Raw genomic sequence first — 26,701 nt, forward strand, 5'->3', positions numbered from 1 at the left:
TTCACCTCCCTACCTTTTGTCCCTTTCCTCTTTCTCCATCTATCCTCCACTCTCAACTTACCTTCCACCAAAAAATGATCTGATATTCCCCCACCCTCTCCCCTTAGCACATGTACATCCTTAACTCTTCCTATCATAATCCTATTCACCACTACATAGTCCATTAATGCTCTATCTACCACCCTTCCATCCACCACCCTCTCCCATGTGTACTTATGCTTGACTTTCTTCCGAAACACTGTATTTGCTATCATCGACTCTCTAGACACATTTCCACCATCAACTCACCACTACGATTCTTTCCTGGAACTCCACATTTCCCAACCACTCCATCAATTGGACCATTTCCTACCCTAGCATTAAGGTTTCCCAATACTATTACATTGACATTTCTCCCCAAATCCTCTATGCACTCATTTAAATCTATCCAAAAGGCCTCCCTTTCTTCTACATTCTTCTCACTGCCAGGCCCACATGCACTTACAAAGACCCACATCTCCTTTCCCAGTTTCACTTTCATCCACATTATCCTTGAGGAAACCTCCTTCCACTCCACTATATGTTTATCTATCTCTTCACTTACTAGAATAGCCATCCCTTCCCTCCCTCGCCCTCTCTTCACTCCTGATAACCTTCCACTTACACTCACCCTTCCCTTTCAACTTAGTTTCACTCAAAGCCAACACATCCATCTTTCTTCTCACAAACATACTACCTATCGCTTCCCTTTTACTCTCATCTGTACCACATCCACGCACATTAAAAGACCTAAACCTTAGGGTGCTGGTCGGAAAACTCCCAGACCCTTATGCCTTTCCTTTTTTTTTTTAGGAATGTCCCCTGTGGAGAAGGATGCCTAGTCCCAATCCCCGTCCCTTTCTTCTCGTCTCTTATGATCCAAGTGGGAATACTTGGTGGAGATAGACAAGACCCCACATGCAGATATTTTCTTATAAACATACATACACATACACCCACATGCACGCACACACAAACACACACAGGAATATAAATGTAAAATAACAAATTAAAAAAGTACTGCACCTAAGAAAACTTCTACCAATACATACAACATTCACATTACAAATACTGCATTATAAAAATGCATAACAATCATAACAATACATCAAAGGTTGAATGAATGAATGATTCATCTAACAAAATTAAAATATACCGTTTTAAACATGTACCCAGTATAAGGATATTCTTTTTTAGTAATTTATTAACAATAACCAGTGCTTCTATCATTGAGGACAATATTGTACTAAAGAAGTGGAGTTTGAGATGGTAAAAGAGAGAGTCAAAGGTAGAGACAGTAAAAGTCTCAGCCGTCCTTATAATGGTGGAGGAAATTAGTTGATGATGGAGAGATTTTGGGCACAATCCATAGTGTGAGGGAGAGAGAGACAAAGGTGCCAAGTTCTATAAACAAGTGGCAGGGAGAGGATTCTCTAGCTTTCACCTTGAAGGTTTTCATTCCTGGTCCCAAGATTCAAGATTCATCATGAAGTATCTTATGAACACAAAGGAAACTACCATCTCTAATATACAGTTTGCGGGTTTGAAAACATACTACAGATGAACAGTTAAACAATGTCCTTATAAGATGTTTGCACTTATTTATTACAATTTCTTTTCTGCTGACCAAACTTTGTGCATGCAACTGCTCCACGAATATTACGTTTCTTGTTTACCTTCACTTTATGGGTCTTATCTTTGGGCTTAAGGTTATAGGTGTCAAATGCAAGGACCAATATTTTAGGGTTTTTGGACCAAGACATCCAATCAGTCTGACCATAAGAGGTTATTCAGACTTGTACGATATTTCTTGCTCTAGTAATGTAGCTGATGCTGGTTATATGGGAGTTGTGGGTCTCTTGCAAGTGAGATCTTGGGCAACTGACAGATTGATTGATTGATTGATTGACCCATTCTGCAAGATGGTTAGGCATTGATGCCCTTGTCGGAGCTCAGGGATTTAAGATTGTATGCCTTAAGGTCATCATGCATTGATTCTAGCAGGAAATAAAACTGCCATCCATCTAGTTTTCATTTCCAGATGCCATTACCTCAGTCAGCTCACCCATGGTTAACGATTCCATTAAGCCAAAATCACCTCATCCCTACAGCATTGTTAAGTTTAGAATCCTGAATTACTTTTATAACATTATCCTTATTACAAAGGTATGATGATCATGGCAAGCAAAAACTATGTAAACTGGGAATATAAAAAAGGGGAATCTGTAAATGTAACAACAAAAAATGTGGTGTCAAGGCTGATATCTAATGCAGGTCATCTACGATAAGATCATAGGTCAAAGGTGAAAGATTAACTCACCGATCATTTCTGCCAATACAGACCCAATGGAATTCGACAAAAAGCTAAAAAATTTCTTACCTAAAGCAGAGAACTGCCTCTAGGGACTTTCAAACACAATGTGTTTGCTCTACACTAAAATGATCAAAAGTCTAAAACTTAAAAAAGTGAAATAATATTAATAAAAATGATAACCACCTTTCTCTAGTTTCAGTACCTGCTAAACACACTAAAATTAACAAGTCGTATCCAATTTATGAAGGGAAGGGACTGCTAGTTTTACATTGAAAACTACAACTCAATACACCCACTGTACATAGGCCATAACCTATTTGTATATATGCTAACTTTCTTCAACTAAACAGCTTATTCTCTATTAGTCACTTTAACAATTAGGTAATGCACCAGGACACGTTAAAGTACTCACACTTTACTGGTGTTGATGGTATGGAGTCGGTGATCTGATGACTGTTTGAAACAAGCTTGTTTGAATCTATAATTTCTTGTGATTGTGACTGACGTGCACTACGGTTTGAAAGATTGGGCTGTACAGTTTGATGACGATTCTGTAGAGCTTTGTCATTGTCAGGCTCATCTTGCACAAATTCTTTGATGTTCAATTCCTGACGGAGATCTGAAAGACAATAAAAACCCATGAACTCAAAGTCAGAACATGTTCTGAGGGTAAAATTAATAAACAGATCTGTTCTGATGAAAATGAGAATTCCAGTGCCAAGATCAGACATCCAAGAACTGGAGACAAAATCACAGGCTCTCACCACAGATATCTCTTCTGCACTTCACTACAAATACAGCACTGAAGGGAGATGAATACTACAAGTCCTTTTTTATACATTATGAATTCATCTAAGAGGTGCCAAGATGACAGAGGGGGAGGAGGGTGGAGGGGAGTGAAGTATGTACGGGGATAGAATGGGTGGGAGTGGTTTCTATGCCTTTGTGTTTGGCTACCCCTATGTAAGGGAGAAAAAAGCCTTTGGTATATGTACATATGTATGAACTCAATGGTTTTCACAAGTAGTCAGCAATGGGACATACTGCAGACTACAATGGACCTTTGACCATAAATACAACTTTAATAAAATCATCCATACCTTTAGAGATGTTTGACATGCTCCCTTTTGATTACATACATACATATACCAAAGGCTTTTTCACCCTTACACGGGGGGTAGCCTTTTGATTAGACATTTTGATCCCACATTTCTTTCCTATTTCTATTTGTACACTGCAATTTCATCTATTAAATCACTTGATCACTTTAAGGATAGGGATGATAAGTGGTAATAGACATGGAACTGCTTAGTGTAGGCCTTATGGTATTTTGCAGTCTCCTTCATTCTTATGTTCTATGTTCTTGGCCAGTTTTTCCTTGCAGAACACCTGCGGCCCCAAAGGCAGCATGCCACAGCCACCAATTGTCTCCACAAGTCACTCAGTGAAGATATCTTGTATTGCTTTAAAGAGGTGAATGGGCAGAGTATGGGGCAGACTTAGAATTTAAAGGAAACAGAAAAGAAAAATGGCAAGGGGTGGGTGGGGGATGGGGGATAGGAGGTGAGGGAGTATGAAGTGGCCTTGCTGTGGATGGGCTCTGTCTTGCTGCTTTGATTCTGACCCAGGGCAGTGGGCAAGATGCAGAGATAAACTGTCATCTAGGAGGGGCAAAGAAAAGAGGGAGGAATGGGTGGTGAATGGGAGTGGAATATGTAGGGATGAAATGGGTTACTTCCCTTGCAGGGGGGAACCCTTGCTCTATGTATGAATGTAGAAAAGAAAAATTAAACACATATGAAATGAAGTGTTCAAATGTATGGAGAGGGACATGGGAGTTAGTGGGAAATGAAGAATTGAGGTGGACTATGATGGCACAGAATTGACAAACTGTGTTGGTTTGGCCACAAGGAACGAACAAGTGAAGTAAGACTGACAAATAGAGTGTGGAAGATGGATGTGAATAAAGTGAACTTGAAAGCAAGACCCAGAATGAGATAAACTGAAAAATACAAAGGGGGCCTTGGGCACAAAGATTATGCCCGTTAGAGATGGGAGTGGGCAAGATACAGATACAAGTGGAGAGGTGGTGGTTCAATACAAAATTCAACATGGCTTGATGCAATTTCTCGTCTGCCCAGTATATTCTCAAATCAGGAAGGGAGGAGGGTTACCATGTAATGAAGCAGTGAGTAAACCAGCTTTGACTGCTGGGTCCTACTGTGGAGGTGCTGTACCTTGCTGCATTCCTTCTAACCCAATCAGGGGTCAGGTATGGCCCTTTATCCACAACAAGCTACGAGAGAAGGAACAATTAATGTATTTTGATGGGAGAAGGGTTGGTATATGCCTTGACTAGGCCACCCCCTTATTTGGGGAAAGGGCTTTTGCATGTAGTAGAATATGTGTAAGGGTAAGATATGAAGCCTGGTTTGAGGCACGGGTGGGGCTGCACCAGGGTTGAGTTGCATCACCATGATACAAGGTCACACGTGCCAGTTATCAGCCCCTATAGGGCTGCACCTCCTTATGTTGTAGGTGTTGATGGGTTTGAAGATAGGTGATACAGACAATTCTTTCCAATGTCCATCCTGCAGGAACATCTAACAGGTATCAATTGATCCCAACTGTTTTGTATTAGGTACATACTAATATAGTGTTTGTGAAAATGCATTGTACTTATGAAGAAACAACAGTATATATATTGGAGTTTATATGCTTTTGGAAAAATTCCAACCATAATACAATTATTTGAACAAGGTGAATACAACTTCAACATTTTTCCCAATAAAGGGGTTTAAAACCTTGCTGATATAAAAGTGATTTATGGTTAAACATGGATAAGATGCACTGAAAACAACTTTTTAAGTATATACAATCCATACATCACAAATTTTATGCAGGTATCAGATGGAAAGATACAGTCTGCATGGGATGGATGTGGTGGGAGGATGGTTCTACAATACCTGATAACTGGAATGGTAGTGAATGCAAGTAAAGTTAGATTAAGCGTACTAAGACGGTTTGATTATAAGAAGCAATGATCAGGGGTGAAAGAAGGGATCAGCGTAGATTAGCAGACAAAATGGAAGGGGCTGTATGCAAGAATTTTTCAAAATCAGTGTCAAACACATGAGAGAAAACATGCAAGAGAGGACTGAATGACTATCAACATGACTGAATATGACATGCTGGTGACAATTGTTAACATGCAATGATAAGGCAATTGACGACTGGGATGTAGCATCACTTTGGATTCAATCCCTCTCATGGTCAACAACTTGCTATTCGTCTTTATCAACCAGCTGTCAAATAATGCCACTTATTCCCAGGTTCCTTTTCCACATACACTACTGAATCATCTTGTAAGCCAAATATGGACATATACCACCAATATTTCCATCTGCACCTGAGAACTTACCAAATACTCTCTTTGGAACTCAACTCTTACTACACAAACCACCATTTGACCACTTTGGTCTCTGCATGTTATCAATGCTTCCTCTCAATTCATACTCCAGTATTAATATCGATATTGTGTTAAATGTACAGATATACACATACACACATGCACACACACACACACAAAAACAAGAACACACATGCACACCCAGAGGCTCCTGCAAGCTTCCTGAAGACCATAGGTCTTCTGCAAGAGATCAGTGCCAACAGACAAACTGATTGATATTTGCAGACTTAGGATAGATATAGAGAGGAGAGGCAGACAGACAGAGAGCAATAGAGAAAAAGAGAAAAAGAGAGAGAAAATACATATACCAATGGCTTTTTCCCCCTTACAAAGGAGGTAGCCAAAAAAAACAAAGGCATAAAATCCACTTTCATCCATTTCATCCCCACATACTTCACTCACATTCACCTCCCTCCCTCCTATCTTGGCTCCTGGATGACAGGTCATCCCTGCATCTTCCCCACTGCCCTGGGTCACAAGCAATGAGGCAAGACACAGCACATCCACAGCAAGGCGGCTTTAATCAATCAGCGACCCTTTCTCTCTGTCCTGTCATGCAGAAAAAGAGAAGACTGGGAGAAATCCCTTTGGACTGTGTCAAAATACCATTCACACATATTCCCTCACACCCCCATCTTCCACCCACTCCCTTTCATGCATCACAGCATCATCCATAAATAACCATTCTCCATTCCCCCCTATCTTCCGTCGTCTCCCATCCTTCCTCAACAAACTCCCCTCTTTCCCAATGCCCATCTCATCTTTTGTTGGCCTCTCAGGTTCAATCCTTCCATCTCTGCCTTCCACACCTCTTTTACTAATTTTTCTTCACCCATTCTTTCCATGTGTCCAAACCATCCCACTCTCACTCTCACCACCTCATTTCTCGCTCTATCCAGCCTATTACCCCTATCATACTTCTCAGGCATTTCATCTCAAACACATTCACACTCCTCCTCTCTCATGTTCCATGTTTCTGACCCGTACAGTGCTGTTGGCACAATCACTCCATTCCCATACGTCTTATTTCTCATTACACTTTTTAAACCACCAAGGCATTTACTTGCTTCTCCCAATCTATACTCTACCTCCACTCCTCCCTTCCCCTCCATATTTGCACCCAAATATCTAAAGCTATCCACTTCCTCCAGTCTCTCTCTCCCTTAATACTCACTTCCAATATGTTACCATCCTCTGCCCTTGTACATCTCATCACCTTACTTTTACATACATACATATACCAAGGCTTTTTCCCCCTTACAAGGGAGGTAGCCAAAAAGGAAAAGACATAAAATCATTCCCACCCATTCCATCCCTGAAAACACTCCACACCTCTCCACCCTCCCTCTTATCTTAGCACCTCCTGAATGACGGGTCATCCCTGCACCTTGTCCACTGCCCTGGGTCAGAAGCAGTGTCGCAAGACAGCACATCCACAGCAAGTCTGCTTCATTAAATCGGCAACACCCCCCTCTCCGTCCCCCCCCATGCATATAGGAGAAGACGGGGAGAAATCCCTTCGGGCTGCGTCAAAATTTGCTCACACATACTACCTCCAGACATTCCCCTCTCCCCAAAGCCCCCTTCACGCCTGTCTTTCTTCACTCATTCTTTCCATGTGTCCAAACCATTTTAATACTCTTTCATCAACCCTATCTCCCAACTCCCTTTCTACCCCCGTTCTCCTCCTCACCTCATTTCTCACTCTATCTAGCCTAGTAACCCCCATCATACCTCTCAGACACCTCATCTCAAACACATTCAAACTCCTTCTCTCTTCCTCTCTTATGTTCCATGTTTCTGCCCCATACAGTGCTGTTGGCACAATCACTCCTTCATATAGTCTCCTCTTAGCATCCATTCCCAAATGTCTATTCCTCATTACACTTTTTAATCCACCAAGGCATTTACTCGCTTCTCTCAATCTACATTCTACCTCCAACTTCACTCCACCTTTTCCTGCCACATTTGCACCCAAGTATCTAAAACTATCCACTTCCTCCAGTCGCTCTCCCTTAATGCTCACTTCCAGACTACTGCCACTTTCACCCCTTGTACATCTCATCACCTTACTTTTACCCACATTTATCTTCAGCTTTCTTCTATCACACACTCTCCCAAACTCTGTCACCAAATTCCTCAATCCCTCCTCCGATCCTGCCACGAGCGCAGTGTCGTCCACAAACAACAGCTTGCTCACCTCCAACTTTTCTCCATTTTCTTTAACCATCTCCAATCCCTGACCCACTACCCTTGCATTTACCTCTCGTACTACCCCATCCATGTATAAGTTGAACAGCCAGGGCGACATGACGCATTCTTTACGAGGTCCCACCTTTACCTCGAACCACTCACTCTCTCCATTTCTAATCCAGACACAAGCTCTACTACTCTCATAAAAACTCTTGACAGCTCCTAAAAGCTTTCCTCCTATCCCTTACTTTTACCCACATTTATCTTCAACTTCTTTCTTTTATGTGGTGAGTTGGTACCTAGCGCAGGCTTTTGTCTCTCTGGCATCACATGGGCCTATCACAGACACTTGTCCCCATGACACCATGTGGGCCTTCTCTGTACACCTCGTGCCTTTGTGTATGCCATGTGGGCCTTGTCCCCGAGTTTCCCACATTTGGCACTACGCCTGTCCATGCCAGGTTAACTCTGCCCAACGCTATCCAGGCTGGGTCTCATAACTGTTGCTATGGGAGATGACTGGCTAGGTGCCCAGGCAGTCCAGGCAGCCAGGAAGCAACCAGGGTCATGTAGGCTCGAGGTGCTATTCAGTTGGGGGATGACACTGGTACACCCAGGACGTACCCTGCAGGACTTCCATCACAAACGTATGGTAATCTCCTTTAAACTGATGTCTCCTTTGGTAAATAGACTTTCACTGTGCTCCACCACAACCAGTAATTACAAATAAAACAAACACTGAGCCCCCCTGTGTTTATGTTACCCTCGCCTTTGTATCACGGGCTACCACATTTCGCACACCTTCCCAAACTCTGTCACTAACTTCCTTAATCCCTCCTCTGATCCTACCACAAGCAGTGTCGTCAGCAAACAACAGCCTTATCTCCCATTTTTCTCAATTTTCTTTAACCATAAATATATAAAATAAAATTAAAAATTACAATAAAATATATAAAAATAAATAATAAAATAACAGAAATGGATAACAGCTCAAGACCATCTTTAAACTATTTCTTGGAAAGTACATCCATTACAAAAGGCAACCTATCACTAGACATAGACATCAGTTTGACTGCAGGAAATTAGTGTCACAATATGGACGAAAAAGTTATACTCATAGAAACACTGATCTATCCAAGACTGGAATATATGAAAGTAATACAGTCCCCAAACAAAGATGTAAGCAAGAGTAAGAGAATTCAGAGGGTAGCAACCAAACTAGTTCCCAGCCTGGCAGACAAACTATAAAAGGGAAAGCTAACGCTGGTTCTGCCAACACTTAAAGATCAACGAAAAAAAAAAAAAAACTTTACGAGAGTATTCAGGTTGCTCATATGGATTGATTATATTGGTAGAATACTCTTGATTAGGGATGAGAGGACACGAGAACAAATTGAGAAAGACTAAAATATGTAAAGAAACAGCTTTCCATACAGATGCAAAAATATATGGAATAGTTCAAAAGGCAACACAGCCCTAGCTGGATGAATTCCATATATGACAATTGGAAAATAAGGATATAACCAAAGTTGGAACCATACATGAATTTGAAGTTTGGTATAATAACTAAAGATCAAGAAACAGGACCCCTACAGAATTTGTTCCATTCTTGTATAGTACAATTTGGTAGCCCCCACCCAGACAAAATCACAAAACACAATCTCCAGGGCAACAACAAATGAATTCAAGGTATGTTTGACAGGTAGAGGCAAAGAAAAAAGACCCCATGAGCAGAGCTCCAAACCTGTATACTGCAACTACGAGAAAAAAAAAAAAAAAATAATAATAATAATAACAATAATAATAATGATGTATATATATATCACAGTAAAGTACTAATGGCCTTTTCCCCTTTTGTAAGTTAAATCATGCCTTGATTCTTCACATTCACTTTGTTCATGTAAGGGTGGTGATAGAAAAAACAAATGAATAATCACTCAATTTCATACAGTACAACCTCTTACTCATCACTGATAACTGCCCAAGAGATGCCACAACCACAATCTTTAATCCATACTACCTGATGTTTATTTAGATTTCAATGAACTTAACTTCAATCTATTGTAAGGGGTACTTTCCAAATAGAGATTATTACAGCAAGTGATCCCTTTCGTCCAATAATAATTTTAATGTTGTTCCTGGAAATACAAAGAAGTTACCCCACCAGTGCACACTATCCTCAAAGTAGGACATGAAAAATTAGTGATGCATTTCATTTATCTAATTTTACACATTCTTGGTTACTACAGACATTTTGAGATTGATACAAAACTACTCATTCCCAAAATTCTATGACACACTTTTCTAAAAAAAACACCAATCTTTATCTTCTTCACATACCTTACAGTGAAAACTGCCTTTGCAGCTTAGAAAAAATGCAAACAACATTCTTTACATGACCATATAGTTTTCTTCTGAAAAGGCTACCAAATTGGTGTTCAAATGGAAACTGATGACTATGACAATGCTCTGCTTCGTAAATTAGGTTTCTTCATCAGTCCTTCCACAACTACCATAACAGGATATCAAATGTTTACAGAACTGCACTGCTCTTGTTATACATACATACATACATATACCAAAGGCTTTTCCCTTTTACAAGGGAGGTAGCCAAACAAAGGCATAAAAGCCACTTCCACCCATTCTATCCCCAATATACCCCACTCTCCATGTTTCTGACCCATACAGTGCTGTCAGCACAATCAATCCTTCATAAAACCTCCTCTTAGCATCCATTCCCAGATGCATTTCTCATTACACTTTTTAATCTGCCAAGGCATTTACTCACTTCTCTCAATCTACATTCTACCTCCACCTCCACTTCTCCCTTTCCCACCACATTCACACCCAAGTATCTAAAACTATCCACTTCCTCCAGTCTCTCTCCCTTAATACTCACTTCCAGTCTGCTGCCACTTCTCCACCTTGTACATCTCATCACCTTACTTTTACCCACATTTATCTTCAACTTCCTTCTTTCGCACACCTCAAAATCTGTCACTAACTTCCTCAATCCCCCCTCTGATCCTGCTAGAAGCGCAGTGTCGTCAGCAAACAACAACTAGCTCATCTCCTACTTTTCTCCATTTTATTTAACTATCTCCAATCCCTGACCCACTACCCTTGCATTTACCTCTCTCACCACCCCATCCATGTATAAGTTGAACAGCCAATGTGACATAACACATTCCTGATGAAGTCCCACCTTTACCTCAAACAACTTGCTCTCTCCATATCTAATCCTAACACAAGCTCTACTACTGTCATAAAAATTCTTTACTGCTCTTAAAAGCTTTCCTCCTATCCCATATATCTACAATACCTCACAAAGTGTCTTCCTGTCTACCTTTTCCAGATCCATAAAAGCCCAAAAAACATCTGTCTTATCACAAAAATCTGATCTACACAAGCCCTACCCGTCCTAAACCAACATTGTTCCTCTCCTAATCCTCTCAATCAAGACCCTCCCATAAGCTTTCCCAACAACACTTAAACTGATCCCTCTGAAACTACTACACTCACACTTGTCCCCTTTTCCCTTGTAAAGTAGAACTATACAGGCACTCCTCCAGTCCTCTGGCACTCTACCCTTAAACAAACATTAAATAACCTCACCAGCCAGTCCACCATAACTGTACCTCCTTTTTTCAGACATTCTGCATGACATCCATCCAGACCAGGTGCCTTACCTGTTCTTGTCATCTTAACAACTGCCTCCACTTCATCCTTCTTTATTTCTTGTCCATTTTTCTCACTCATCACAGTCATTTTCTTAGTGCTTCCCACGGCAACTACATTTCCCTCCCTATCCTTCACATTTAGCAACTCCCTAAAATACTCTGCCCAACTTCCTCTCACTGCCTTCTCTTCCATTATCTCTCCATCTGCATCTTTTACCTTTTCTTCTCTACTTGATTTGCCTCCTCTTCCTCTTAATTTCTTTCCAAAACATCTTTTTATTACTTTCAAAATTTTCCATCATACTCTTACCCCATTTCACATCTGCTTTCCCATTTGCCTCCTTTATCTTGTGCTTTACTTCTCTTTTCTTTGTACTCTCATATGATTCCTTAGCCTTATTTTGTAACCAATCTATGAAAGCCTGCTTCTTCTCTTCTACACCCTTCATTACTTCCTCATCCTACCACTCACTACCCTTCCTTCTATTTCCTCCCAACCTCCTTGTTCCACACACCATCTTTGCATACCTTGTGACTCCCACCTTGAAACATCCCCATTCCTCCTCCACTCCTAATTCTACTCTACCCTTCACTCCCTCCCACTCCTCTCTCAGCTTCTTGTACTCCTCTTCTTTCTCATTTAAGCAGTTCACTCTAAGTAGCTCCCTACCTTCTGTCCTTTTCCTTTCTCCATCTATCCTCCACTTTCAACTTACCTTCCAACAAAAAATTCTGATATTCCCACACTCTCTCCCCTTAGAACATATACATCCTTAACTTCCTACTATACTCCTGGTTACCACTATATAGTCCATTAATGCTCTACCATTCTTCCATCCACCACCCTCTCCCATGTGTACTTATGCTCGACTTTCTTCCTATACACTGTATTTGCTATTATCAACTCTCTTTCCAGACACATCTCCACCATTAACTCTCCACTACTATTATTTCCTGGAATTCCACACTTCCCAACTACTCCGTGTATTGGTTCATTTCCTACTCTAACATTAAGGTTTCCCAATATCAATACATTCACATTTCTCCCTAATCTCTCTATGCACTCATTTAAATCCATCTAAAAACCCTCCCTTTCTCTACACTCTTCTCACTACTAAGCCCATATGCACTTACAAAGACCCACATCTCCCTTCCCAGTTTCACCTTCGCTTAGCTATCTCTTCACTTAAAAGTATATCCACCACTTCTCTCCCTCGTCCTCTCTTCACTCCTGAGAACCTCCCAACTACACTCCCAAACTCACACTCACCTCTCCCTCTCAACTAGTTCCACTCAATGCTAACACATCCACCTTCTCACAAACATACTACCTATCTCTTCCCTTTTATTATCATCTGTACCACATCTTAGGGTACTGGTTGGAAAACTCCTAGACTATCTTATGCCTTTACTTTTTTTAGGTAATAAGGAACCGTTATTAATATCCCCAAACCTTTCCAGACTACTGCAGTTTTCCAAGAGGTATATCATTCTATTAAATCTTTCTCTAACCTTAAAAAAAAATAAAAATAAAAAAATAAATCAAGTCTTCAGTACCAGAAAAAGCGAATTAATTTTCATTCAACTAAACTCTAATATAAAACAATAAGCTTGCACTAAAATAACACTAATAAAACACCTACACTCAAAAACCAAAGTACATTCCATAGAGCAGCACTCAAGAATGATAGGCATACAGTTCCATGCAACAGAACTCAAACCCTTTCACCACCAACACCTTATCAAAGATGCAGCCAGCTGAACACAAAAACTTCAAGTCTACTCAAACATCTTCAATAATCTGTCCCCACTGCATCATAATATATCCATACAACAATGAGGAAGAGACAGAAGAAAAACGGAGGATAGAAGTAGATAAGGAGGAAGACAAAGGTGTCTAGAATGAAGAGGATCATTGATGAGCCCAAGTTGTTCACGGAGACATTACCCCTTTCACTAGGAATTCATTCAGACCTTGTTTACTTAAAACTAGGTTACGCAATTTATACTGTAGTGTTTTCAATTCACAATCTTGTAATGATTTAAGCTGATGCAGAAACTTTACACACCCTATTAACATTCCAATTATTGCAAGAAATCCAAACCTTGTAAACATTTGTATCAGTGCCACCTATAACTGGCCTCAGCATATTTGAAGGCAAGAGCATTTACTTTATTCAAATTTTATAATAACCATTTATCTAAACTCAACTTTAATATCATTCAAAAGTGTAATAAGAAATGATACTTAAAAAGCATGTATTAACCCTCAAAACCAAAAATGTAATCTTACACCAATCCCAAATTTGACATCCTGTGAACGAGTTCTGAAAAAGTTGACATGGAAAAATATCCCACCTCGTGCTTCATCCTTGAGACGTTGTACCATAACCTTCAAGGCTTCCTTTTCATCCAGCTCAGACTCCAGGAAGGCATTGCGCTCAATGGCAAGGTTGAGCCGCCCCTCAAAGTCCTCTAGGGATGTAACAGTGGCTCTGCAATATGCAAAACAGGACAATGCAACTTGCATGCAATTATCTATCCATATACCAAGAGCCTCTTCCTACTTTTATGAGAAGTAGCAAGCACCCACATTTCCCCCATCCATCACAAATGATTTGTGAAAGAATAATAAGAGAAGAAATTGTAAATGTTTCAGCATATGTACTTCAATGGCTCTGAAAGGGGAGGGGGGGTCATGAGAAAATTGAAAACAGACATGATAGTGGCATTGGGGAAAATAAAGATTATCAATGTAATGGATGCTGGAACAACTAGCTTCAAAGATAAGTCGAGCAAACTGTCTTTTTTCTTTTCTTTTCCTACATGTAGACAGTGTCAGTATCAAAGTACACACACCTACATCAGAAACAAATAAAACAGACCCATTCAATCACCCATCCTATCTCAATACCTCAGGGATGTAGGGTTGCCCTGTCTCCACTGAAACCGTTTGGATCAAATGTAATGAAGCAAGAGCAGCAAAACTGAGCTGGTTTGTCCTGCCCCTCAACCTGCTTTACCATACATCAACACACTCCTTACCCACCCAAATTAAACCATGAAACAAATAAAACACCCTTTCACTCCACATCCCTTCATCCATTAACAACTTCCCTCCAGTATGTCCTAAATTCTCTTTTCTGCGCAGTACATGGGCATTCTTCTCATTCTGTGTCTTCCCCCATCAACACAAAGTCCATGACAATGATTATAAAGAATACTGCTGTCATATACCATCAAATAAACTTGTGAAAAAAAAAATACACAATCCTCGAGCTTAGGACTCGAATACTGCACCTTTTTGCTCGTTCAAGATCATCATTAGCTTGTTCAAGTTCTCTAATGTAACGTACTAGGTCTTCCTTTATATTTTTTATTTGCTCCAACTCTCCCTGAAGCATAGTTACTTGCTGGTTATAATCACTGTTCTGCTTGTCCAAACGTTCCTGCAAATAGATAGATATATTAACAAGGACATATTAGAAAAACATGACATAAAAAGACAATGCATACTAAAAGAGAATAGGAGAGGTAAGAATGGAAGGAGAGGGTGAGGGAAAGATAGGGATGGGGAAGGGACGGGAAAGGGAAGAGGGAAGAGGGGGAAGGGGAGAGGGGGAAGGGGAGAGGGGGAAGGGAAGAGGGGGAAGGGGAGAGGGGGGAAGGGGAGAGGGGGGAAGGGGAGAGGGGAAAGGGAAGAGGGGGGAAGGGAAGAGGGGGGAAGGGAAGAGGGGGGAAGGGAAGAGGGGGGAAGGGAAGAGGGGGAAGGGAAGAGGGGGAAGGGAAGAGGGGGAAGGGAAGAGGGGGAAGGGAAGAGGGAGAAGGGAAGAGGGGGAAGGGAAGAGGGGGGAAGGGAAGAGGGGGGAAGGGAAGAGGGGGGAGGGAAGAGGGGGGAGGGAAGAGGGGGGAAGGGAAGAGGGGGGAAGGGAAGAGGGGGGAAGGGAAGAGGGGGGAAGGGAAGAGGGGGGAAGGGAAGAGGGGGGAAGGGAAGAGGGGGAAAGGGAAGAGGGGGAAGGGAAGAGGGGGAAGGGAAGAGGGGAAAGGGAGGAAAAGGAAGAGAGAGAGGAGAGGTAGGGAGGGGGGAAGGGAAGAGGGGGAAAGGGAGTGGAAACGGGGAGTGGAAACGGGTAGGGAGAAGGTGAGGGGAAATGAGAAGGAAAACGAGAACAGGGGGTAGGTGAAGAGGAGAAAGTGGAAGGGGGTAGGGGAAGAGGGGAAAGTGGAAGGGGGTAGAGGGGGAAAACTGGAAAGGCGAGCACAATCTCCAAATATCCATATTACATGCCCTATGTCCAAAATAGTTTATTAACAAAACATTGTAAAAATTCAAACTGGATCAGCAAACACTTTTCACACTCGTAACCAGTATAAAAAGAAATACATAAATGCTTCAATATGCAAGTAAATAAAAAAAAACCTTCTTGGAAGGAAGATATCAAACAATAGGGCATAGTTTGGTCAACTGAGCCTTCCCATCAATTCAAACGATTCCAGACGTCTATGAAAGTGATGCGTCCCTTCAACGAAGGCTAAAGATACGTTTGCAAAGGATAACAAATTAACAAAATAAATAATCAATCGAACAATATTGATCAAATAATAGCAATATAGCAAAAACAAATTGAGAAATTCTAGTAATTTGCATTGCTCATTATTTGGAATATATATTTTAAATGCATATGCTCAATTCCTCCTTCGTCATTTCTTTTTACCTATCCTCTCAATCTACCTCTTTATCTCTTATCTATGTCTGCGTGTCTTTCCTGATAACATTCGACACCGATTGCATCCTTTGTGAAATGACAGGTAAGATGACACTCGAGTAGTTACTGCTAATTAATTATACTTTCCCAGATAGGTTACAATATTACTCCTCGATATAAATAATACCAATTTCGCTCTATATGTACAAACAACTCTGCACTGTTGAGGGATTACCACACTGAGCTTCCATAGATTTTACCAACGCCGGCAGTTGAGTTCGTTGGAGTAATAACGACTTCGGTTACAATATTTCTCAAATCTACAAATTTCAAATTATTTTTCAGTCATAATATATAGCACAACTGAATGATGAACTAAGATTATAAACCCATACGAATGTTAGACACGTTATTTTTTTTAATAGAAGTCTATATATTTGAGAGCGACGTCTAGTTGTTCAAATGGAAATTGGAGGTAGGATGTGGGAGGAAAAAAGTCCAGTGTGATGCACCTTATGTGCTTGCATCCTATGCTGAAACTACCTACTTCCTCTACCTGATTCTGATTTTTTTTTATTTCCCTGTTCAATTAGCATATATAACCAGGCACATGGGTTTACACGCCACCTAAAGTAAGTACGATTCTAAGGCGCTAAAGTGAAGGAACAAGAAAGTGTGTCAATGGAGATTTAAGGAGACAACTGCTATACGCGTCGTGGCAGCGACATCACCAACGGATTTCCGGAGCGTCTTCGACAAACCTTGACCGCGATGGCATGACCCCAAACACAATGGCAGTCAATTTCCTTTAATACAAGGAAGATCGATACGAAACATGGACGTCAGGTGGGGGATGGGGGGATTGTGGCCCTCCCTAAAAACCATGGTGTTTGAAACTGTCAGTCAAGTATAATTTAGTTAAACTATGAAATATAAAATAAGTGTATAATTCATTTTCGACTGGAAGTATGCAATTAAGTACATATGGATACTACATGTTGAATTGTAGGCCCATTAATGTCACCATTTCAGTTCTTGTCCAACGATGACAACGGTGTGAATGGATTAATTCTGTCAGTAAATTTTAGCTCATGTATATCATGCAAATTTATGCCTCTGTGGCCAAGTAAACTTGGTGATACAGTAAAATTGCCCTTTGGTACTTATCTCCTGCAACAAAGTGCATAGCCATCACACGTTGGCAAGAGTTATTGTGCCCCTCGAGTCCTTTACACAACACTAGTTACCTTGACCTCCCCATCACTAGCATTATTACCTCAGCACAAACATCAATTGCTGGCATGGCTTATTTTTTTTTTCTACCGTTCATCATTGCGTGCTAATGAATAAGAAAACAGACAGGACGGAACAAGACTCGTTCCTGAAAAACGAGTTTAGGTACGAACGACGCAAAAACTCTTCACCGTGACGTAAAATAACGACGCACCCCTTTCATACGCAACATTCTTAAAATCTGAATCACAATCACCCTGAATTACAACGAACAGCATTCTTATATTATGCTAGAAATGGCATATTAATTGTGAAGCCTGAATATGCGTCAATACCTCGAACGACGCAAAAACTTCACCGTGACGTAAAATAACGACGCACCCCTTTCATACGCAACATTCTCGACAAAAACTGAATCACAATCACCCTGAATTACAACGAACAGCATCCTAATATTATGCTAGAAATGGCATATTAATTGTGAAGCCTGAATATACGTCAATACTGACCGAATACCTTCACACAATGCCCAACCCTCTGGGCTTTCCCTCCTCTTTCCTTCGATCACCAACGTGTCCCCTTCTCCTCCCCTCCTCTCCTCTCCCTACCCCTACTTCCTGAATCCTGTAGATGCCAGCTACTGTTCTTGTGTTTGTTACGCAAGACGCTTTTTCCGTTTTTAAATAGCAGTGGCAAACAAACAGACGTATCATGCATTGCATTTTATTATTATTATTATTTATATGCGTCTGGCATCCTTCCATATTTTGTGGACACTACACTATATGCGCATTTCTAAACACACACTTGTAATTGTTTCCGAACTGGTCCCTTTTCGAGTCCCTTCCAAAGCTTCGGAACCATTATACAAAACTTACCCGTCTTGCCTTGTCTTTGACGCGTCAAGAACAAACACGTGGAATGTATAGACACCCTGTCATAGCATCACGAGAAAAAATACCCGAACTATATACGAAATGGCCTAATGGTAAAAATAAAATATATGCTTAAATTAACCGTTGGATCGTATTGTTTGGCCGTTTGCGTTCCAGAAGAGTTATATATGTTCGCTAGTTTTACCTTTCGCTACGCGTTCCAAGAAGTTTTATTTCCACTGCAAGTTTTCAGAAGTCTATCAGATTTACAAACAAGATTCTTCTGATTTTGAAAGAGCACCACGTATCAGTAACGGTTTCGTGGTAAGATCGTGCAATGCCACACTCCCAGCCCCGTCTCCACAGGGGGCCGTTGCTGAGTTTCGTGAGAGTGCGTGTGTGCGGGGAGAAGACAGTTGGCTGCCACCACCCATAATTTCATCTGCTATACCCCAGTTCTAAAACTGGGCGCTAAAGGAATGTTGGTTATGCTGTCACCCTAAATCTCATCTACAACCCTACTACCACTTAGCCTTATGAATCTGGTCATCATTGAAAATACATATCTAAATATCACTTATCCTTGTGTGAGAACACAAAATACCACTGGATATAAAAAAATAGAACGTTGCAAAATGCTGGAATTTACCATTCAGAGCATTGTTGTGCGCTTTTGAATAATTAACAGGTGGAAGATTAAGAAACTATAAAAACAGGGTAAAACACAAGAGGTGTTCAAACGAGAAGTAGGCGACATTTACTTCACGAGGAGAATCCCAACAAATATTTAAAATGAAACACGTCGATATGTACGATCAAGGTCAACACGTCATTTGACGTTGGTGTTGTCTACCGCTAATACTTATTACATTAGACTCGCAACACTTCCAACCTTGCCTCCGAGCCTACAAGGACAGGTGGTTATATTCAAACAAGAGCTGTTTTGCCTACGCATGTAAAAAAAAAAAAAAAAAAAATAGGAGCGGGGGAGGATGAGTGGGTTTGGAGGAAGAGGAGTAGGGAGAGGATAAGAGGGTGGCGCGGGGGTTGGGGGAGCAGGCAACGATGACTCAGCCTGTCGACGCCGTTGCCCTTGCACCCGTCGTCGCTGCTGCTGCTGCTGTTGGAGGAGTTACCGCTGCGGTCGATAACAGGGAAGGGCAGCACCCTCAAGGCTTCAACTCCTCCAACACGGCCAAGTGCGCTGTTAACCCTTCTAAGTTGGAACTCAACACCGCTCCGGAACCAATACAACACCATTCTCATCAAAAACACCTATGCCCTTCTCACATTGCCTACCTGAACCGTCCGGACCTCATCACCACCCAACTCGACTTCGTCGCCGACATCAGGTTGTGAGGCTACATTTCACCCTACAACCTCCGTACGCATACCGATACACTCAACTTAACTAAGCGTGTGTGTGGTTCACCATCATGGTCTTGGATCACGTAATCGACAGCTACTACCCTCCCGGATGAGATCTCATATATGACCGATCTATGGGTAATGCTGTGACCTTACACGTACACACATACCCAACTCCCCTCCCACGAGAGTTGGAGTAACGACTCGCAGCGCAGCGATACTGAAATTATTTCACCCCTGGGCTGAAATAATTTCAGTATCGCTGTGTGTGTGTGTGTGTGTGTGTGTGTGTGTGTGTGTGTGTGTGTGTGTGTGTGTGTGTGCGCGCGCGCTTGTGTATGTGTGTGGTCACCACGCTTGCCAAACAGCCTGCGTGCCCTTCGACCCTACAAGACAAAATTTATCTAACAGTAACGTTTACTCGGCTAGCCTGCGTGTCTACCTGTTTGTCTGCACAAGCCACCCCCAATGTCGTCGGTGTGTTTTGATACATCCGGCTGGCTGGCTGGCTGGCTGGCTGACTCGCTCCATGCAGCTCTGCCAAACCTATCAAGCACACGTTACTAATTTGTTGTCATTACGTTGATTCATACTACAGGTTTAATCCAACTCAAATTAGTCATCTTTTCTCCTACTCTGGGACTGCATTTTGGCTTAGTGCACATAACAAAATGTTTACATTTTTAAATACAAAAAATTAAATATAAACAAACTAAGCGTTTCAAATAAGTCGTAACGTCGAACCTATTCAGTATTGTTTTAACTTCGAAAGCAAGTATGAACCGATAGAATAAGCCATGCCAAATGTCAAACGTTCCTTCCTTCCTACAAGCTATATTTAAAATCAAGAGTTACATAAACGGCATTTCACCTTTTACTGAAAATGTCATACTCGTGTGTAAACGAAAATTACGCGTACGTACATGCAGATGGGGAAAATTTCCTCGCGTTTTATTCTGCCGCAGTTTGGCAACAAATACACATTTTCGCGTGATTCAAAAACCAAGAGGATTTTATAAATTCCAATAAGACTAAGCTTGCGCTCTTCCAATGACTCATCGTTTAAAAATCATATGGACAAAGCAGGCTGTGAAACTTGTTTGCCCAATTGTACATACACGGCACGTACACACGCACGCACGCTCACACGAGCATACACGCATACGCACTCATGCATACACACAAAGGGAAATAAAACGGCGGTTCTGTTGGCTCGGCTTCACGTTGTCTCTAAAGACCGGAGGTCGAACCCTGATCCACCACAGAGGTGAAACAAGAAAGAAAGCGACAGAATCCAATTACAGGTTCATTTCTAATTACCGTAAGACTCAATGAGGTGACCTGCGTGGAAAAGGAAACTTAATTCAACTCCAGACCGGCTAGGTTGAAGCATAATATGAAAATACGAGGTAATTCTGAAGAGTTTATACAAAACTTGTTTAACTGCAATTTGGTAAACATACAAATACCGGAGCGGTCTTGCAACATGTTCCTCTTGTGAGCCGGTGTCCTACTTTACCCATAGCGTCTCACAAGGAATTTTATTCTGGCAAACACCAAACTATTTCATTCAACTGAACAGGATGAGAGAAATTCCGGACAAAAAAAAAAAAAAAGAGGTTAAGTTCATGTGTCCGTGTTAAGGTACATTTTGCTCGTTGCGTTTAGTACTCAACAATGATCATGAAACGATTGTCTAGAACACCATTTTCTTATAGACTCTAGCGGCAGTCGCTCAAAGCAAAACAGCCCCATCATTGACCCTTAAACGATCATAGTTGTCATGAACGATCATCGTTGAGCGACTATAGCTCCGTGCAACTTGTACCAGACAGGTAGGGCATGGTTTATCTACCTCCACAAACTCTTCCAGCCATTCTTCGCTCCGCAGTAGGTGTAAGAGTGTTGGTACTACTACAGAATAACTAGCATAACTCTGTTATGGTGTCGTCTTCTCCCATGGCGAGCAACGCCGATAGACTGGCATCCTGCCAAAGAGCAAATATGCGGTCGCAGACTGGTGGGAAGGGCTTTGGACTCGGGTCGCGAGGATCCTGAATGTGTATTGTATGTACTGCATGAACTGTATGTATGAATGTACTGTACATGTCCTTAACAAAGGTTTTGGACTAAAACATCATGGCACGTACTGTATCATATGTATTGTACGCAATGCATAAACTATAAATTGTATGTAATGTATGAATTCTATGTACTGTATGTACGAATATACAATGAACTGAACAATCGAATTTGGACTGAGAGCAACTGTTTTGGTACGTAATGCCCAATATATACTGATGCTCGGTGTAATGTACAGTATACATACTGTGGGCGCATATGCGCACATACACCCACATATACCTACACTATTACTTGAGCAGTGAGGACGGGCGTGTGGTGCAATAAGGTCGCAATGTTACCACCCACAGCCTTGACGAGCTCTGAGCTCTCATCCTGGATAGCTATCAAGAGTCAAGCACATGATCCAAGACAATGGTGGATACGCACACGTGCAAGAAATGCATATACAAACTAACAAACAATGGAAATAATTCAGCTTTGTATAATGACCAATCCAAATCGTAGTCTCGATTTTTTTTTTTAATTTTCCATATATGTAAAGGTGGCAGCAAACTAGGCATTTCTCGATAGCATGCTACTTCGTTTACGTACAAACTATTTCGGTTACGATCTTGTGTTCAAATTTCCAAACGTCAAATTATTCTTCCGTCATATAATGAGAAGGTGAATGACGAACCAAGAAGGGAATGTTGAGACGTTCTTACGAGATTCTAGAATATTGTAACCGAGGTCGTTTCTACACAAACTAACTAGCAAATGCAAGTAGCTTAGTGTGCCGCCACCTTACAGGTCTCATTCCCTCAGGTCTGCTCCTGAACGGAAGTCTGGCGCCAGTCGAGGACAAAATTTCGGCGCCAATCGAGACAATTTTTGCCGTGTCATCGGGAGGACATCCGACTCAGGTTCTCAAGTTCGCTCCGAAGAGGACCAAGGAAATCCCAACCACCTGCTGGAGAACGACAGCGCGCCCGCCCTTCACGGCCGAGTTTGTCCGAACTCGTACAAGAGGACGATGCGTGCCGAGTGCGCATGCGCTGTCTCCTAAGAGCAGTTGCCCGTTTCAGAAGAGCGGGTTTCGTGTTGGAGATCAGCAGTGGCAAAGGGAGAGAGAAAAAGCATGCGGAGGGAGGGGGAACCCAGGAGAGCGTGAGAAGGGGGGTCCAGAAGTAATGGGGGGGGGAGGAAGAAGGCAGTAGGTGCGGAGCGATGGGGGAGGAAGAAGGGACGTAGGGAGACAAAGCCGGAAAGGTCGGACAGAGGGAGAGGAGGAGAGGAGAGAAGAAAGAGATTGCGAAGGAGAAGAAGGGAGAGGGGGAGGACAGGAGAGAGGGAGGTGGAGGGAGAGGAGATAGGGACGTAGGGTGACAAAGACGGAAAAGGTCGGACAGATGAAGAGAGGGTGTGGAGAGAAGAGATGAGATAGGGGAGGGGAGGGGAGGGAGGGAAGCAAGGGAAAAGAGAAGGTAAAAGAAGGGAGAGGGAGGAGGAGAAAGGAGAAGGAAGTGGAGGGGAGAGAAGGGAGAGGAAGGAGGAGGAAGTAGGAGAAAGGAGACTGAGGTGGATGAGAAAGGAGACGGAGATGGATGAGAAAGGAGAGGGAGGTGGAGGAGAAAGGAGAGGGAGGTGGAGGAGAAAGGAGAGGGAGGTGGAGGAGAAAGGAGAGGGAGGTGGAGGAGAAAGGAGAGGGAGGTGGAGGAGAAAGAAGAGGGAGGTGGAGGTGGAGGAGAAAGAAGAGGGAGGTGGAGGTGGAGGAGAAAGGAGAGGGAGGTGGAGGAGAAAGGAGAGGGAGGTGGAGGAGAAAGGAGAGGGTGGTGGAGGAGAAAGGAGAGGGAGGTGGAGGAGAAAGGAGAGGGAGGTGGAGGAGAAAGGAGAGGGAGGTGGAGGAGAAAGGAGAGGAGGAGAAAGGAGAGGAGGAGAACAAAGAAGAGAGGGAGAGGGGAAGGGAAAGAAAGAGGGGAGGGGAGGGAGAGAAGGGAGAGAGAGGGGGGAAGGAGAGAAGGGAGAGAGGGGGGAAGGAGGGAAGGGAGAGGGGGGAAGGAGAGAGGGGGAAGGAGAAGGGAGAGAGGGGGGAAGGAGAGAGGGGGAAGGAGAAGGGAGGAGGGGGAAGGCGAAAGGAGAGAGGGAGGGGAGGGAGAAAGGAGAGAGGGAAGAGAGGAAGGAGAGGGGGGGACAGGAGAGAGGAAGGAGAGGGGGGACGAGAGAGAGGAAAAAGGAGAGGGGGGACGAGAGAGAGGAAGAAGGAGAGGGGGGACGGGAGAGAGGAAGAAGGAGAGGGGGGACGGGAGAGAGGAAGAAGGAGAGGGGGGGGCGGGAGAGAGGAAGGAGGAGAGGGGGGACGGGAGAGAGGAAGAAGTGGAGAATGAAGCAAGGAAAAGGAAGAGGAGAATGAAGGGAAGAAGGGATGGGGAGAAGGGAGATGGGGAGGTGAGGGGGAAGAAGGGAGAGAGGGAGGAGAAAGGAGGGGGCGAGGGAGGAGAAAGGAGGGGGCGAGGGAGAGAGGGAGGAGAAAGGAGGGGACGAGGGAGAGAGGGAGGGGAGGGGGACAAGGGAGAGAGGGAGGGAAAGAAAAAGGGAGAGTGGGAAGGAAAGGAGCGAATAAAGAAAGAAGGGGAGAGAGAGAGAGAGAGAGAGAGAGAGAGAGAGAGAGAGAGAGAGAGAGAGAGAGAGAGAGAGAGAGAGAGAGAGAGAGAGAGAGAGAGAGAGAGAGAGAGAGAGGGAGGGAGGGAGGGAGAGGGAGAGGGAGGGAGGGAGAGGGAGGGAGGGAGAGGGAGGGAGGGAGAGGGAGGGAGGGAGAGGGAGAGAGGGAGGGAGGGAGAGGGAGAGAGGGAGGGGGAAGAAGGAAGAGGGAGGGGAGGGGGTGAAGATGGAAAGGGAGGAGATGGGAGGGTAGGAAGATGAGAAGGGAGGGGAGGGTGAGAACGAGAGAAGGAAGGAAGGGGGGAGGGAGGGGATGGAGAGAAACTGGGATACGGAGGGAAAGAAGGACAGAGTGTGGTTGGGAGGGAGAAAGAATGAAGGCAAACTAAATGATACTGCAAGGGATGGAGGATGGGAGGGGGGGGGGGGTACTGAGAGGAAATAGGAGATCCATAAACGCAAAAGAGATTACGAGTCGACAAATCCGTTAGATGCAAGGCGATAGGCCAATCATTGAGTCAAGACGGAGACCGACTCGACCCAAGTAAGTGTAGGTGGGCGACTCGTCCATATTAGCGATGCACATTTAATGCAGGATACACCAGGTTCTGCAGCTGTGCGAGAGTGAGAAAGCATTCAAAGCGGATTTGCGTCCACTTGCGTGATACAAACTTTCACGAGAATCTGGAGTTTTCCAGCTTAAATTGCACGTACTGGTTGGCTGGGGGGTGGAAGGTGGAATAATCCTCCCGTGGTATTACTGGACTTTTTTTTTTCCTCCAGGTCTAAACAGCAAAATCGTCTTCATGATTTATTCTTTAATCTGTAGTGAACGTTTCATTTGTTCGATCCCAAAACCACAATCCCTTACAATCACCATGGATTATTGGTCATTATTATCCTTCTCAAAGTTGTATGTTTTCTGGCACGGTGCTCAACTAGCTGAAATAAAATATCTCAAGATGCGCCATCATGCCTGAGGTTTTCCCTCGATTGAATACGTCAGACAGACCACAACAAAACCTCCACCGGAAGTCGTCAGTGAAAGTAGTGCGTCGTACCACCTTGTTATTGTGCTCTGTCTACTCAAGTATGTTTATGTTTGCGATTCCAAACAACGCTGACATGTTAGTACAACACTTTTTATGAGAGCATTCTGGAGAAAACTTTTCCATCATAAGCATGGTATATACACTGGTTTCACGAGATACCCTGACATCTAGAAGAATATACTAGTATGCGGACATATTTATGTATGAATTTATGTAGAGCAAATGGGAATGTATGCATGTATATGTGCATGTGTGTAAATATGTGTACATATGTATATATCGAAATCTGCCAGACGTAGGGTCCTCAAATCAATTAGCACTAATAGTTCCATGCTTCCCTCACACCGAAGACCAGTTTCATACATATTTACAAATGACCACCAATGACCCCATTTCATCCCCCCCGCCCCCCCCAAAAAAAAGGGTAGGACTTGTTTCCTGTGTATAAATTACACGACGACAGAACAATGGACCAACTAACATCTCATGACAATTATTATACACTATATAACCACTGTTCCTTGCATAAGCTACATCGCATGAAACCTACACTCAAGCTGCATATGATGTATAACATACAAGTTCATAAAAACATTAGCAACCAAACATTAAGTCCAGTTGATGTGCCATACACACCAGAACATGGCATTTCTTATAGGTCAGTTCAAAACTAGAGAATCCTTACAACCATGAAGAAGCTTGAAGCCAATCAGCTTGTTACTGGAAAAATAACATGTCAACACTTTCTGCAGTTCCGACAATACAAACCTACTTCCTTACCTGACTACAAAGGTTTACAAAGGAGGAGCATACTGACAGGAGACCTTTTGGTCCATAAATAGGTGGGATGCTAAGAATAATTAAACCAAGAAATTAATAAACATGCAAACCAAAGAATTGGCATATTGCATATTGCTTAGGTGTTTATCTAAAGGAATCTTAAAACTTTGAACCGTACTACATTGCACTGCCACTGCAGAGGTTCATTCAGTCGTTGCTTGCATAGTTGGCAAAGTTGTTTTTACACACTTTCAAATTAAATCTGTCCTGCCAGCTTGTATACAAAAACTT

At 42.7% G+C, this 26,701-nt stretch overlaps 1 protein-coding gene across 8 annotated transcripts in view; it reads right to left on the bottom strand.

The window, feature by feature from the left end:
• Window positions 1-26,701, bottom strand: part of LOC143027825 (nuclear distribution protein nudE-like 1) — a 114,024-nt gene that overhangs the window by 34,735 nt on the left and 52,588 nt on the right. For all 8 annotated transcript variants that reach the window (XR_012966653.1, XR_012966654.1, XM_076189429.1 and 5 more), the window contains exons 3-5: window positions 14,975-15,123; window positions 14,033-14,169; window positions 2,745-2,951 (exon numbers count right to left, since the gene is read on the bottom strand). Coding sequence is in view for 6 of the 8 variants with exons in the window: in XM_076189429.1 (XP_076045544.1) it covers window positions 2,745-2,951; window positions 14,033-14,169; window positions 14,975-15,123 (493 nt within the window). In the remaining 2 variants the exon portion in view is untranslated. The remainder of the gene's footprint in view (window positions 1-2,744; window positions 2,952-14,032; window positions 14,170-14,974; window positions 15,124-26,701) is intronic.

The sequence above is a fragment of the Oratosquilla oratoria genome, chromosome 8 (assembly GCF_046742065.1).
Source record: "Oratosquilla oratoria isolate Oo_2021 chromosome 8, ASM4674206v1, whole genome shotgun sequence".
NCBI classification, from domain to species: domain Eukaryota; kingdom Metazoa; phylum Arthropoda; class Malacostraca; order Stomatopoda; family Squillidae; genus Oratosquilla; species Oratosquilla oratoria.